The sequence below is a fragment of the Trichosurus vulpecula genome, chromosome 4 (assembly GCF_011100635.1).
Source record: "Trichosurus vulpecula isolate mTriVul1 chromosome 4, mTriVul1.pri, whole genome shotgun sequence".
Classification (NCBI taxonomy): Eukaryota; Metazoa; Chordata; class Mammalia; order Diprotodontia; family Phalangeridae; genus Trichosurus; species Trichosurus vulpecula.
The window spans coordinates 440712448-440727144 of record NC_050576.1 but is presented as its reverse complement, the minus strand read 5'-3'; the positions used below and the strand labels follow the sequence as shown (position 1 = coordinate 440727144).

At 55.1% G+C, this 14697-nt stretch overlaps 1 protein-coding gene across 1 annotated transcript in view; it reads left to right on the top strand.

The window, feature by feature from the left end:
• The window catches only part of ZZEF1 (zinc finger ZZ-type and EF-hand domain containing 1), a 65916-nt gene that overhangs the window by 41222 nt on the left and 9997 nt on the right, over positions 1-14697 (top strand). Inside the window, exons 36-51 of the mRNA XM_036754521.1 lie at positions 3831-3996; positions 4085-4347; positions 5000-5106; positions 5549-5666; positions 8259-8383; positions 9235-9512; positions 9815-9989; positions 10151-10283; positions 10820-11016; positions 11344-11463; positions 11567-11731; positions 12377-12477; positions 13086-13221; positions 13314-13673; positions 13762-13905; positions 14370-14538. Of these exons, the coding sequence (XP_036610416.1) occupies positions 3831-3996; positions 4085-4347; positions 5000-5106; positions 5549-5666; positions 8259-8383; positions 9235-9512; positions 9815-9989; positions 10151-10283; positions 10820-11016; positions 11344-11463; positions 11567-11731; positions 12377-12477; positions 13086-13221; positions 13314-13673; positions 13762-13905; positions 14370-14538 (2757 nt within the window). The remainder of the gene's footprint in view (positions 1-3830; positions 3997-4084; positions 4348-4999; positions 5107-5548; positions 5667-8258; positions 8384-9234; positions 9513-9814; positions 9990-10150; positions 10284-10819; positions 11017-11343; positions 11464-11566; positions 11732-12376; positions 12478-13085; positions 13222-13313; positions 13674-13761; positions 13906-14369; positions 14539-14697) is intronic.

The window sequence follows — 14697 nt, the reverse complement described above, 5'->3', positions numbered from 1 at the left end:
GTTAGAAATTTCATCCAAGTGCTGCTTTGGCTGCATCCCACAGATTTTGGTGTTTTGTCTCATTGTTCAATTATCTTTAATGAAATTATCAGTTGTTTCTGTGATTTGTTCTCTGACCCACTCATCTTTTAGGATTATTTTGGTTTCCAACTAATTTTTAATCTATGCTTCCAAGGCCCTTTATTGAATGTAATTTTCATTGCATTTTGGTAAAAAAGAAAAAGTGTGCATTTAATATTTTCTGCTTTTCTGCATTTGTTTGCAAGAATTTACATGGTCAGTTTTTGTGAAGGTACCATGTACAGCTGAGAAAAAGATCTGCTTCTTTCTGTTCTCATTCAGCTCTCTCTAGAGGTCTGCCGGATCTAATTTTTCTAAGCTTCTATTTATCTCCTTAACTTTTTTATTTATTTTATTGTTAGATTTATTTAGTTCTGAGAGGGGGAAGTTGAAGTCCCCCACTAGTGCAGTTTCACTATTCTCCGCTATAATGAATTTATTCATTTTCTTATTAATTTGGATGCTCTGCCATCTTAGTATTGATTTCACTTCATTGTATATGGTACCTTTTAGAAAGAATTTAGTTTCTCTAATTATCTCTTCTAATTAGGTCTGTTTTTGCTTTTGCCTTGTCTGAGATCATGATTGCTACCCCTGCATTTTTTATTTCAGCTGAACCACAAGAGATTCTGTTCCAGCCCCCCCCCCCTTTTTTTTTGAGGAGAGAAGGCAAGGCAGTTGGTTAAGTGACTTGCCCAAGGTCACACAACTAGTAAGTGTCAAGTGTCTGAGGCCAGATTTGAACTCAGGTCCTCCTGACTCCAGGGCCAGTGCTTTATTCACTGCACCACCTAGCTGCCCCCTCCAGCCCTTTATTTTAACTGTGTGTGTGTGTGTGTCTGTCTGTCTGTCTGTCTTTCTGTTTCAAGTGTATCTCTTGTAAACAGCATATTGTTGGATGCTAGTCTCTAATCCATTCTGCTATCTGCTTCCATTTTATGGATGAATTCATACCATTTACATGCACAATTATGATTGCTAACATATTTTCCTCTATCCTGTTTTCTTCAGTTTATCATTTTCTCTCTCTTTTTAACTCTGTCCTCAGAAGTCTGTTTTTGCTTCTGACCATTGTCTTCCTTAATCTGCCCTTCCTTTTATCGCTACCACCAGCACAGCACCCCCTTTCTTTTGTCCCCTTCCCTTCCTATTTCCTTTTGGGTAAGATAGATTTCTTTACCCAGCTGAGAGGATATGGATGCGGGTGTGGGTGTGCATTCTTCCATCTTTGAACTGCTTCAGATGAGAAGGAGGTTGAAGTGCTGCCTGCCATCCCCCATTTCTCTCTCTAAAAGCTTTTCCTTGCACACCTTTTCTACATGGAATAGTTTTCCCCATTATTTCTCTCCCTTCTCCCTGCTCTTCGTGCATTCCTCTCTTATCCCTTCATTTAAAAATAAAATTATTCCAACACGGTAGACTCCCACACCCTCTTTTTATGTAGAATCCTTCTGTCTGAAGTTCTTAGAAGTTACATGTATCATCTTCATATGTAGGAATAGAAACCATTTAACCTTATTGAATCCTTCATGATTTATCTTTCCTGTTTACCCTTTTATGGTTCTCTTAAGTCTTGTATTTGAAAAGTCACATTTCTCTTCAGCTCTGGTCTTTTTTATCAGGAATGCTTGAAGGTCTCCATTTCATTAAATGTCCATTTTTTTCCCCATGAAGGATTATACTCAATTTTGCCGGATAGGTTTTTCTTGGTTGTAATCCTAGCTCCTTTGCCTTCTGGAAAACATCCCAACCCCTTTAATGTGGAAGCTGCTAAATCTTCTGTGATCCTGACTGTGTCTCCATAGCATTTAAATGGTTTCTTCGTGCCAGCTCTGCAATTTGGTTGTTAATATTCCTGGGGATTTTCATTTTGGGATCTCTTTCAGGAGGATATTGGTGGATTCTTCCAATTTCTCTTTTACCCTCTGTTACAAGATATCAGTGTGTACTTTGATACTTTCTTGAAAAATAATATCTAGGCCCCTTTTTGATCAGTTTTCTGGGTCAGTTGTTTTTCCAGTGAGATATTTCATATTTTCTTCTACTTTTTTCATTCTTTTGACTTCGTTTTATTGTTTCTTGGTATCTCATGGAGTCATTAGCTTCCACTTGCCCAGTTGTAATTTTTAAGGAATTGCTTTCTTGAGTGAGCTTTTATGCCTCTTTTTTCCATTTTGCCAATTCTGCTTTTTCAGGAGTTCTCTTCTTCCTCTTTTACCATTAACGCCAATTCTGCTTTTTAAGCTTTTTTTTTTCCTTTAGTATTTCTAATGCCTCTTTCACCAAGCCATTAGTTCTCTTTTCATAATTGTCTTGAATCTCTTTTATTTATTTTCCCAATTTTTCCTCTACTCCTCTCCTCTCTATTTTTAAACTCTTCCTGGAATTCTTGTTGTGCTTGGGTCCAATGATCATTTTTCTTTGATGCTTTACCTGTAGTTCTTGATGTTGTTGACCTCTTCTGTGTTTGTCTTGTTCTTCCTCTGGTTGTTGTTGGTGGTTGCTCATTTTTCAAGACTGTTTCTTGACTGTGAACTTCAGGGTGGGCTCTGCCCCCTGGGGGTGGGGAGGCCCATGCCGGTCTCGAGGCCTTTTCGTGCGGCTTTTCAGAGGCTCTTCTGGGGGTGCTTCCAAGGCAGCATGGTCCTGGGAGATGCTGCTTCTCTGCAGCCATAAGCTGTAGCGCTCCTCTTTGGCTTGGGAGCTGTAAGGTGAAAGTGGTCAGAGGCTGTAGAGTTGCTCAACTCTGCTGCACCCAGGGCCAGCACCGGGGTCCCCTTCGTTGTCTCTGGGCTGCCACCACTGGCACCTCCCATGCCGCTATCTCAGATCTCTCCTGCAGACCTAAGTCACCTTGATCCGGAGACACTTGTCACCCCAACCTGTCATTGGCCCTGCCTCAGCTGCCCCTTCCTTGTCCCTCAGAGACTCTGGGACAGCACTTTCCCTCCCCAGGGTTTTTGTCACTTTGACTTGGACTCTGAACGTCACTCTCAGTCAAAATCAGGGCCCATACCATCCTTTGGAAATGTGCACTCCCAGGTCCCCCTCCTATCGCATGTCCGGGTGCCACATGGGGCATGTCCCCTTTCTGCCCCCCATCTTCCTCCCACACTGCCTAGTTTCTCTCCAGGCAGCTCCTTTGAGTAAGTGGTTGCTGGCAGTCTCTTTATGCTCGGGGATGCCTGGGTGGCGTTTCCATCCTCGTATTGAGAGATGCAGAGAGGTGCCCTGAGAGTGAGTCGGGGCCTGACATATTGCTCCTAGCACTCTGGGAAATGTGGCCTGGCACTGGTCTTCTCTGTGGGAGGCTTCCTTGTACGAGGCAGAAATCCTAAATTTTGATCTCGAAGGCCCTTGAGAGGTCATCGAGGCCAGCCAGGCCCTCATTTTTCAGGTGATTCCTTGCCAAGGCCCAGAGAGATTTGGATTGGAAGCTTGTTTTGAGTAAGGCCTTCATTTACCTTCAGAGCCTCAGTGTGCCCATCTGTAAAATGGAGACAGTCCACTTGGGCCCTCCTGGGCAGGGTTGAGTTTCCTGGGGGCCTCCCAGGCGTCCAAGAACACTCCTGCCCTTGCCATGGTATCCACGCTCTCGGCAGATAGGCAAATAAGGAATGAACTACCAGTGCCTGGTGCCTTGATTTAATGCTGTAAGCCTGAGGCCCCAAGGGTGGATTTGAATCTAGGTCTTCATGGCTCCAAGGCCCATCTAGTATACGATGCCCGCCTGAGTCATGGCACCTGATGTCCCCCTGCCCGGCCCACAGGCGGAGTGAAGCCCGAAGGCCATGAGGATGACCACGAGATGGTGAACATGGAATATGCCTGTGACCATTGCCGCGGGGTGATCGTAGGCCGCAGGATGAACTGTGACGTGTGCCCTGACTTTGACCTCTGCTATGGATGCTACTCAGCCAAGAAGTATGCAGCCAGGTACTTCCCACAGGCTCCGGGGTGGGTGTGGCCAGGCCCCTGCTCCCCCCAGGCCTCAGCCTGTGCCACACTCGTCTTTCCTTTGCAGCCACCTGCCCAGCCACGGCATCACCGTCTACCCCATGGTGACGATTCGCACCAGTGACCGCCAGAGGCTTCTCCAGCCCTATATCCACAACTATTCCTGGCTGCTCTTTGCTGCCCTGATGCTGTACACTGCTGACCTGGCCAGCGGGGGTGAGGTCGAAGGGGAGAGGCCAGGCACTGAGGCCTGTCAGGCTGCTGCTGCCCTTCAGGGTCAGTGCCTGCAGCTCATCGGGGACTGCCTGGTGAAGGCGCAGCAGGCCGGAGGTGAGGCCCTGCCTTCCCCACTCCCCAAACCAGTTGTGCCCGAGCTGACCTTTGGGGCGTCCCATGCCTCAGCATCCAGGCGCAAATGCATAACATTCAACATGTAGCGTGCCAATTTAATGGAAATGCAGCAATCAGAAGGTTGTCTGAAAAGTACATGCTCCCAGGCTGCCGACCTTGGAAGCCAAGGGCTGGGACCCCCACAAGCTGGCAGTGGTGCATGTGCACACGTGCGCGCACACACAGCCTCCAACCCATGTCCCTGTAGGCAGAGTGATGGGCCCACGCTCAGGAGCGTCCAGAGGCTCAGACCATTCTGATCAAGTCTGTGGGATCAGGCTCTTGGCCCCCCCCACCCCTGTGCACACTTGAGCCTGTCAGGAGTCAGCAGAGAGCCTTCCATCCCACATCCTGTAACATGGAGGTAGCAGGGGAGAAGACTTTGGATGGCAAGGGGGCAGCATGTTAGGAGAGAGCTGTGGTGGTCATCTGTGGGCCGTGAGGCCTGCTGGGAAAGGAGCACCTGCCTGACCAAAGGCTCAGCGTCCCAGGACGCCTTGGGTCAAGTTTTGTCCTCGAGGGTTGCGGGGTCTCTGCGGCCCTTCCCCTCGGCCTCTCAGCCTGAATCTCGCTCCTCTGTGTGTGTTGCCAGATGGGGACTTGTCTTTGGAAAGTGAAATGATCTCCGCCAGCTCTTCTCGAGATGGTGCCACAGAGATGGGGGAGAAAGCTGCCGAGGAGATGGGTGGGGTGGACCAGGTAAGTGAGGCAGCTCTCAGAACAAAAACCCACCTGCCAGGAGCCTTCAGGGAGATGCCTTAGGCTGCATCTGTGCCTGGCAGCGGTCCCAGCCCCCCAAACACTGCCTCAGAAACCAGGGAATGCTCATTAGCACTGGAGGCTGCTGGGTTGGCTTCTTGGTTTCTGGACGATGGTGGGAACCGGATGTCATGACTGTGAGGAAGCTCGTGGCACCGACATTCACTGCAGCCAGAGACAGGAGGGGCTGCCAGCGGGGCATCAGAGGGAGGAGCCAGTCTCGGAACTGGAGCCCTGGCGGCTTGGGCTGGGTAGGGGACCGTCCTCATGGACCCCTTGTGGAAGAAGCCGGCAAGAGGCTTCTCAGGTGCTACAGTGTCTGAAATTCTACTTCCTTCCTTGACCATGGTGCTCTCTTGGCTTGCTTTCCTCCTCATTTCAGGGCCAAGGAGATGCATGCCATGAAACGCTGTCATCAGGTGACAGAAATGAGAGTCCGTCTTCGAGGAAGGTGCCATCAGGCCAAGCCTTCCCTGACGCCGATGTCGCAGGGCTTCCAGGTAGCGGTCATTCTCTCTCTCTCCCCCCTCCCTTGCCAGCGGTCGATCTTGTGATGCCAGTCACGGGTGGTCTTCCCTCTCTAGTTTCCCTTCTTTTTGCCCAGTGTGCTCCCAGAGGCTGGCCTGTTGTCTCACAGTCTGGGGGGTGGGAAACGCAGCGCGTGTCCATCCGTCTGTAAAGAGCTGGGGATGAGCTGGTCTTGGGACATGCTGGGCCATGTCTGAGAAGACCCAACATGGGAGCGATGAAGGTGGTCTAAGGCTGGGATCCCCGAAATGGGGCAGGCGTGGCTCTTTGGGGATTCATCTGAACTGAATGGGGGAAGGGTGGCTTGGTGGGTGGGCAGGCCAGGCCCACCCCCTGCACCAGCCATGCCCTCCTCCCTTCCTATCTGCCCTGTCCCCAGAGCCTGGCCTTGCAGGGTCCAGGACACAACACGTTGAGGTTATCCTCCCCCTCCCCCAACCAAGAGCCCCACCTGCTGTCCCCTGTCCCAGGGGTCTGCCTTGTTCCCCTGTGTCCCCCTGGGCCAGGCACAGCCGTCTGCAGGTCCTGCTGCTGCTCTCCTTTATCCACTGCCGGCTGCTGCCTGAAGATAACCCCCCTCCTCACTGGGATCACCCCATGTCACAGAGAACAGAGCAGGCACCAAGTGGGATTATCTGTGTGGAGTTGCCTGCTTCTGGGTTCCCTGAGGGTGCCCATGAATTATAATCTTCAGGCCGTCCCCACGCTGCCTTCTCCCAAGCCCTGTTTCCTGTTCTGATGAGCCCTCCCGCCCCTGCTGGCTTCTCCCCCTCCAGCCCTGCCCTGGGCATTCCTGTCATCCCAGATCATCCCGGGGAGCTCTACCTCCCTCCTTTACTTCCTTCCCTCTTTTCTTCTCTTCCTCCCTCCTTCCTTCTTTCTCCCTTTCTCTTTCCTTCCCTTCTTTTGTACCTCTCTCTTTACCTTCCTTCCTTCCCTCTTTTCTTCCCTCTCCATCCTTTCCTTCCTCCCTCCCTTTCTCTCTTCCCCTCTTTCCTTCCTTCCCTCCTTCCCTTCCTCTTTCCCTTCCTTCCTTCCCTCTTTCCTTCCCTCTCTCTCTCTCCATCCTTTCTCTCTCCCTCTTTTCCTCCTTCCCTTCAGGGTTCGTGTCCTCAGGGCCCTGGTGGGTCATGGGAAAGATCTCCACACGGAGACAAGGCCTGGTCCCTACCCTGTTCACCTCCAGATCACTCATTTCTGGAGGACAGGGTTCCTCATCTTTCAGCCAGTCTATAAGCCGATGAGGTGCCTGGGGCTGGATACCTAAAAACAAAACAACCCTTGCTCCCAGAAGCACTGTGTATGTATGTGAGGAAATTCAGAGGCAGCCTGGGCTCGCCAAGTTAGAAGTCCTCGGGGGTAAGGCTTTGTGTGGAAAGGGGTCCCTGGGCCAGGTGCTCAGGGAGAGAGGGGATACTGGGTTTGTCTTGCTGGGGGCTTCCTGCTGATGGCTCCACCTTTCCTCTGTTTCTGACTCCAGTTGGCCCCCTCTCCTTTACCCTCCTTGAGCCCAGCAGTGCCTGGGCAAGCCAGCCTGGGTGCAGGCCTCCCCTCAAGCCTAAGCAGAGTGCTCATTCCCCTGCTGGGACCCCACCCTAGTTCTCTGAGCTCCCTGCCCCTCCTGGCCTGCCACCCCAATCAGGACTCCAGAATCCTGACCCAGACCTGCCCTTGGGGAGCTCTGATGCCTGAGGCCCCAGGGGCCGGCTGATCAGCTGTGCAGACTGAGGTTCAGCGCACATGGGTCTGCTCCTCCCAGGGACCAGCCTGGTACCAAGGGCCTTCCTTGTTGCTCCTGCTGTGGCAGGAGTACCAGTGAGTATGTGGGTCTCTCGTTCTGTGATGGACCCATCGTCTCGTCATCACACTTTGATGTCTCCCCTGCTTGGCTCTTCCGCCTCGGGCAGGCGTCTGAGGTGGGCTGCTCAGGCGCTCCTGGTCCCCCACGCTCAGCTTGTCTGCTTTTTCCCCCTCCGTTCTCTGTCTCCTACTCTCTAGGACAGAACCCTTGGCATATGCAGGCGTGCTCAGCCAGAGCCAAGTCCCCCACTGGCTGTCCCCACACACGCTGTGGCTCCTCCACTCACCGCTCGCCTTTGTCAGGGGCAAAGGGCTGGGCGCTGCTTTAACCTTGCAGGGTCTTGTCTTGACCATGTTTTTGTCACTGAACTTGATTCTCCCTCAGTGTGTCATCCCCCTCTGTCACCACAGAACCAGAATGTGCTGCCTAGGCACAAAGGCGCTGTCACCCAGTGGCTGGCCAGCCAGGGATGAGCTGTCCTGGTCTCTGCTGTGCTGGTGTTTGGGGAGTAGACCTGGGCTGTTGCCGGGCAGGGCCGTCCAGAGGACCTTGTGCCTGGGTTGAGCTTGTTGAGGGCTACAGCCTAGCCTTGGAGAGCCAGAGGCTGGGTGGGTGCAGTGCCCACTGGCCAGGGGGATGCAGACCCACTGTTCTCACAAGATACCCAGGGACAGCTTTTAGGGCAGATGGCTCCCCCGTCGTGGTATCACTGGACTAACTTGATTTTCCTAAGTATCTGAAATTCCCTGATTTTTCAATACAGGTCCTTCCTCTTTGAAGACAGTGGAGGAGAAAATTGTAGCCTTGAGCCCTGAGCACGTGTTTGCAGAATGTTCCCAGAAGAGAATCTTGGGATTGCTGGCCGCCATGTTGCCGCCTTTACAATCAGTGAGAAAGCTGGGGGACGGTGGCAGGGCAGGCTGGGTGGTCGGTCTGGGCCATTGGAATAATTGAAAGAATTGGCTTCAGGCGCAAGCCGCTTTCTGTTATCTTCCGAGACTTCCTGTAAATCAGGGGTGAATCTTTGGAGTCCTGGGTAGCTAAGGGGAAGGGGGGCCTTGTCAGCCTGGGTTTTATACTGTAATAGGAATTTTGAAATTCAGTTGTGTGTGTGTGTGCTGGCCGGGCATTGCTTAACTGACCATCACCAGTTGTGTCTACTTAGCTCAGCTGCTTGGGAGGAGGACCAAGGAGCTTGGTGCTTCTCCATGGCCCCAGGCTTTCCTCTGACTCCCCCGATGGATGGAGAAGGGTGGAGAACTTGGAGTCCCGTACCCATCCAGGGAGACCTTGGCTGACGACTCTGGCCTTGTAGCCTTTTCTGGGTAGATAGAGGGTACCATAGTTTGAATTTTAATCGAGTATTTATTGTAGAAAGGCAATGTCTTCACATGAACCCACGGCTTAAAAACATAAATTTGAGGTGAGCAGCCATTTGGCATCTTGCCAAGGGTTTGGCCTTCAAGTGAAAACGGACCTGCCTTTGAGTGGTGTCCCTGACCCGTGGAAGCTGTCCCTTGACGCTTCTGTGCCCATCTGTCTTCCTCCGATGCAGAAGGCATTCTCCACACGTGTCTGCCCCTGAAATGCTTTTTCAGAATCACTCCCCACCTGGCAGGAGTGGCTGAGCCATGATCCTTTCTCTTTAGCTCAGGAAGGGAGATTCTCGCAGGGTATGGGCCCAGCTGGTGCTTACCTGCCTTTCCTGGGTGTGATGGGTGCTTCCCTCCTTCTTGCAGGGCTCCACCATCTCCTGGGCAAACCTGGAACACATTCTTCCCCTGATGTTCCAAGGGGTGATCTCGAATGCAGGTCACCTGAATGAAACCTACCACTTGACCCTAGGCCTGCTGGGCCAGTTCATCATCCGGCTCTTGCCAGCACAGGTGGACACCGCAGTGACCAAGGCCCTGTCAGCCAAACATACCCTGTTTTCATCAGGCGACGGGTCGGCTGTGCCCGAGGGCTGGAAGACAGTTCACCTGCTTTTCAGCCTGGGAGCTGTGTGCCTAGACAGGTAACCTCTGACACACACATCCCTACATCATCTTGGTTTCATTGGGTTTTGTGTTTTTAGATGAAATCAGTGGCCCAGAGACATAGTCGTTTTAGTGGGGAAGAGTGCCATCTTTGCGGGGTATGTGTGTATGAAAATTGCATGTAGGTTCCCCAGATTTGGGAGCCAAGGAGTATGTGGGAGGCAGCATCTCCACCATGTGGGTGGATGAAACCCACCGTGGGGCGGTGAGGGTGAGGTGAGCCTGGCATCTGTCTGCTGCAGGGGGGAGGCCTCACCGCCCTCTCCTGTCGGTTCGGCAGCCGTGTGGGTCTGGACTGGGCGTGCTCCATGGCAGACATCCTGCGTGCCTTGCACAGCTGCCCCAGGTGGCGCAGCGTGGTCATGGCTTTCACGGACCATTGCCTGAAGCAGCTGCCTTTCCAGCTGAAGCACACCAACATCTTCACGCTGCTTGTGCTCGTGGGATTTCCCGAGGTGGGTCTCCTGGAGATGTGCCTGCCCAGAATAAAGTTAAATACTACGGGATGAGGGAAGGCCCCCTGGAGGAGCAGGAGTCTAAACCAGTCCTGCAGTGGGCAAAGGCTCAGAGGTGGGGAGGTAGTGTGTCCACTGTGTCCAGCTCCTCTATCTCCTAGGTGCTGTGTGTGGGTGCACGCTCCGTGTACTTGGACAATGCCAGTGAGCCTCACGACGTGATCGTCCTGAAGCACTTCACAGAGAAGAGCCGAGCCATCGTTGTGGATGTCAAGACCCGCAAACGAAACACAGGTTCTGACCGTGACTTGCGGTCCAAGGATAGGAGAACAGAGAGAGCTGGGGGCTCCCTAGAGCATCTGCCTTTGCCTTTCTCCCAGTATAGACTCGGGGTGTGCATCAGGCCAGTGGTCACAGCCATAGCCAAGGTTTGCTGAGCGCTGGACTTGGGCAAACCTCAGTCAGTTCCCCGACAATGCGGTGAAAGCAGGGCTGTGATTGTCCCTGTCTCACAGACGAGGACACTGAGGATGAGAGAGGGAGGTCAGGGCTTGGCTGGGCTTGATTAGAAAGGGCCTGGTAGGGACCGACAGACCAAAGAGGAATAGGCCTTGCCCTCCCACAGAGGTGGATGAGCAGAGGTTTCGGGGGGAGGCGGCCCTCGAGTCGCGGTTCCCCAGAGAGGAGGAAGAAGGGGGCGCGTGCCTGGCAGAGCGCAGCCTGTAAAAGGAGGGCTTGCGTCACCAACGCAGCTTTCGAGGTGTCTTTGCTTAGGGGAGGAGGGAGAGGCAGAGGGGGCAGCGAGTGATTCCCTCCCCTCCTCCTCTCAGTCAAAGACTGCCAGCTGGTGCAGCCGTGTGGCCAAGGGAGCCCAGCCTCATCTACGCCGCTGAGCTCCCACCTGCACTACTTCACATCCATAAGCATTGAGCTGCTGAGCAGCAGCCTGGACCGTGGCTGCTCGGAGGCCGTGGAGGCCACATGGGTGCTGTCCTTGGCTCTCAAAGGCCTGTACAGAACGCTGAAGGTGAGAGGCAGGTCCCCCCCCCCCTGCCAGCGGAAACCACCGGCCATGTGATGGTGAATGAGTGTGTGTGTGTGACTGTGTGTGCATGTGCGATGGTGCGGGTGTGCATGTGTGATGGTGAGGGTGTGCGCGTGTGCATGCGTGTGTGCGTGTGATTGTGTATGCGCGTGTGATGGTGAGGGTGTGCGTGTGCATGCGTGTGTGTGTGTGAGAGCTAGACCCAGTCCTTCTGAATGAGGGGCCGTCACCCCGCATGCCCCCAGGACCACTTGGGCTGTGACTTCTGTGGCCCAGCGGCGGCCCCATGCCTTGTCTTCTGCGTGGCAGGTGCACAGCTTTGAAGGAATACACACAGTCTTCCTGGAGTCAGGGTTACTGAAGCTGCTGGTGAAGAAATGCAGCCGAGGCACTGGCTTCAGTAAAACGTGGCTGCTGCGTGACTTGGAGGTGAGGGCCTGGGGCAGCATGAGGCAGGGGCCCCTGCTAGAGGCCGGAGCTGGCCCCCGTGCCGAGCTTTGTCTCAGGCTGGCCTCGGCTTCTCTCGTGGCAGATCCTGTCTGTCCTGTTGTACTCATCCAAGAAGGAGCTGGGCAACAGGGCCCAGCCGGAGCCCGGGGCTGGGCCTCTGCAGCCAGACAGCTCTCCAGGGGACGTGGGGCAGAGCAAGCCCGACCCGCTCGAGGGCCTGGATGAGGCTACCAAGGTCTGTTTCCTGGTACGTTCCTTCCCGTCCCTGCTGCGAGGTGGGATATCGGCTCCGTGAGATGCGTCGTGACATGTGTCTGGAGACCCGGGTGCGAGATGTGCCTCAGCACATGCCAGCTGCCCATGCTACCTGAGCAGCGCCAGCCACCCACCAGACCTCTGCTCCCCAGCTGGGGCCTGGGCCCCCTGGCTGGCTTCAGCGTTCATGGCTGTGGCCTGGATCATTGTGGATAGAAATAGCAGACTTCTTTGGGGGGCTAGGGGGTTTGGGGCAAGTGAAGGGAGTGAGTGCCCCGAGCAGGCCCGGGGAGGTTTTTGCCCCCCTGAGTCTCCCAGAACGGCTCTGCTTGCTTCTGTGACCCCCCCACACTCCGTCCGTGGGCCACACTGCCCTGCAGGAGGGAGGCGGTTGTCATGCATTCCCCGGGGTTTCTCCTGCTGCAGAAAGTGGGAGCCCATGTCCTCATCCCAGTGTTTCACCCTCAGCATCCTCTAAATCCACGTGAACTTTGGCCTTGCTGGAAAGGGGACACAGTTAGCTCACCCCAGGAGGCCTCTGTCCTCCTCAGCCTTTGGGCAGGAGCGGACCGCCCTGCTCCTTCTCTCTCTCTCCTCCTTCCCTCTTTCCTCATTTCTCCTCTCCTTGACTCTGCAGATGACTCATGACGCCCTGAACGCCCCCTTGCCCATTCTCCGGGCCATGTATGAGCTGCAGATGAAGAGGACAGATTCCTTCTTTCTGGAGGTTCAGAGGAGGTCAGAAAGCCAAGGAGGATGGTTGGGGTGGGGGGCAGGCACCCTGGAGGTGCTGAGATGGGCCCGGCCCTCAGGGAGCTCACGTTGGTGGGGGGGACACCCCATGGGCCCTCACGACCTGGGGGCCTGCCGCTAGATACCAGCTTGCAGTGGGGGAGGGGACGTGGGCCCCGAGGCTGGCTCGGTCACTGAGCCTTAATGGAGCCCTTTCCCTTCCCAGCCCATGAAGGTTGGGCAAGCAGACCCTGGGGCCAGAGACACTTGGGATGCTGGGAGGAGGCCTGAGAGGTTGAGTTCTCATCCTGTGCGAGTTCCACATGTGTACCAGGAAGGAGCCTGCGGTGGCCATAGAAATGCTCTGGGGCAGGCTGTTGCGGGTCGGGCTCCTGAGGCGCAGCCTGGGCGCCTCCAGGACGACTATCTCGGCATCGCCTGAGCACTTTGCCGATAGAGCCCCCGTGTTACAGATGAGGAAACTGAGGCAGCAGTGCCATAACTTGCCAGGGGGGTGCCCAGGTCTGGATCTGAACTCCGATCTCGGCCCCAGGCCTGGCACACTCTGCCGCCCAGTGCAGTTTGCCCAGAGGTGCACGCTCTCCTCTCTGCAGGTTCGATGGGGATGTGATCACCACTGATGAACAGATTCGGAGCCTCGCCCAGAAATGGCAGCCCCGGAAGCGCCTGCGGCTGGAAGAGCCGGCCTCGCGGGCTGCAGACATGGATGCGATGGTTCTGCCGTGCTGGGTAAGTTGCCTGGTCCCTCAGGCTGCGCTCCTGGTGTGGGCCCCAGAGAGGCAGGCGGGACGGGGTCCTGACTGTGGGCTCCGTGTCGGCAGTCGAAGCCAGCAGCCTGTGACCGAGCGGCCGAAGAGTCCGACCCCGTGACCCAGAAGCTGATCGCCAGCACTGAGGGTGACCTGCAGCTCAGCTACACCAAGCAGCGCCGGGCCAAGAGTGCCGGGCTCCTGCACAAGGAGCTGGGCTCTCGGGCCAAGAGCACCACCCGTGCCTACCTGCACCGTGTGAACGAGGCCACGGCTGTCCTCTACGCCCGGCATGTGCTGGCCTCCCTCCTTGCCCAGTGGCCGGAGTCCGTGCCCATCACCGCCGACGTCCTGGAGCTCAGCAGCCCAGCCCAGATGGCCTACATCCTAGATATGTTCATGCAGCTGGAGGAGACGCAGCTGTGGGAGGAGGTGAGGAGTGGGTGGAAGAGGGATGGAGGGGCTCCCCGCCAGGGCCAGGCCGCTGGCGGGCAACCTTTGCCCGATGTGTTTCTCACAGATCCTGCACAAAGTGCTCCGTGGCTGCAGCGAGGACATGCTGGGCCCCATGGCGCTCACCGCCTGCCACTTCATGGAGGAGCCAGGGACGGCTGTGCAAGTGCGTGAATCCAAGCACCCATATAAAAACAACACCACCTTTGAGGTATGTGTGGGCAGCGGGCGAGGCCAGGAGCATAAACAGGGGCAGAGAGACCAGCTGGGCCCTTGGGCTCAGGAGGCCGCTCCTGCTTTGGGAGCCAGAGCCATTTATCATCAAGAAATGATGGCTAAGTGCCTACTGTGCCAGGTGCCATCCTGAGCTGTGGGACCCTGTCCTCGAGCTTACAGTCAAATAGGGGAAGGCCACAGAAGTCTCAGGGAGAAGACTGTGCTGAGCCCCCCTTTAAACAGTCAGGGCCAGCGGGGACCCAGCTGATCCAGTCTGGCTGGGTGATGAGACTTTCCTGCGAGGAGGGTCCTGGGCCAGAAGGCTCACAGGGAAGCTGGGGTGGGGGGCCTGGGTCAAGCCTTTGGAGAAGGCCCCCCCGCCATGGTGCCAAGAAGGCCAAGTGTCTGCGGGAGGGTGGACGTGGGAAGTTCCCTCCATTTACTGTTGTGTCCTCCCAGGACAAAGTTCACATCCCTGGTGCCATCTACCTCTCTGTGAAGTTTGACCCTCAGTGTAGCACTGAGGAGGGCTGTGATGAGCTCACCATGTCCAGCAGCAGTGACTTCCAGCAGGACCGCCACAGCTTCAGTGGCTCCTCACAGAAATGGATCGATTTTGAGCTTCCAGGTAGTCAAGACACACGTGCAGAATCACACATTGGACTGTGTTAGGAAGGGGGTCTTGAGGAGAGGGCAGTGGCTGCCTACTATGTTAGAGGGACTCCCATCAGGTGCCTGCAGGGTGGGTGTCAGGGACGGTTCTAGGCTCGGAGCTGGGAGTGCCCTG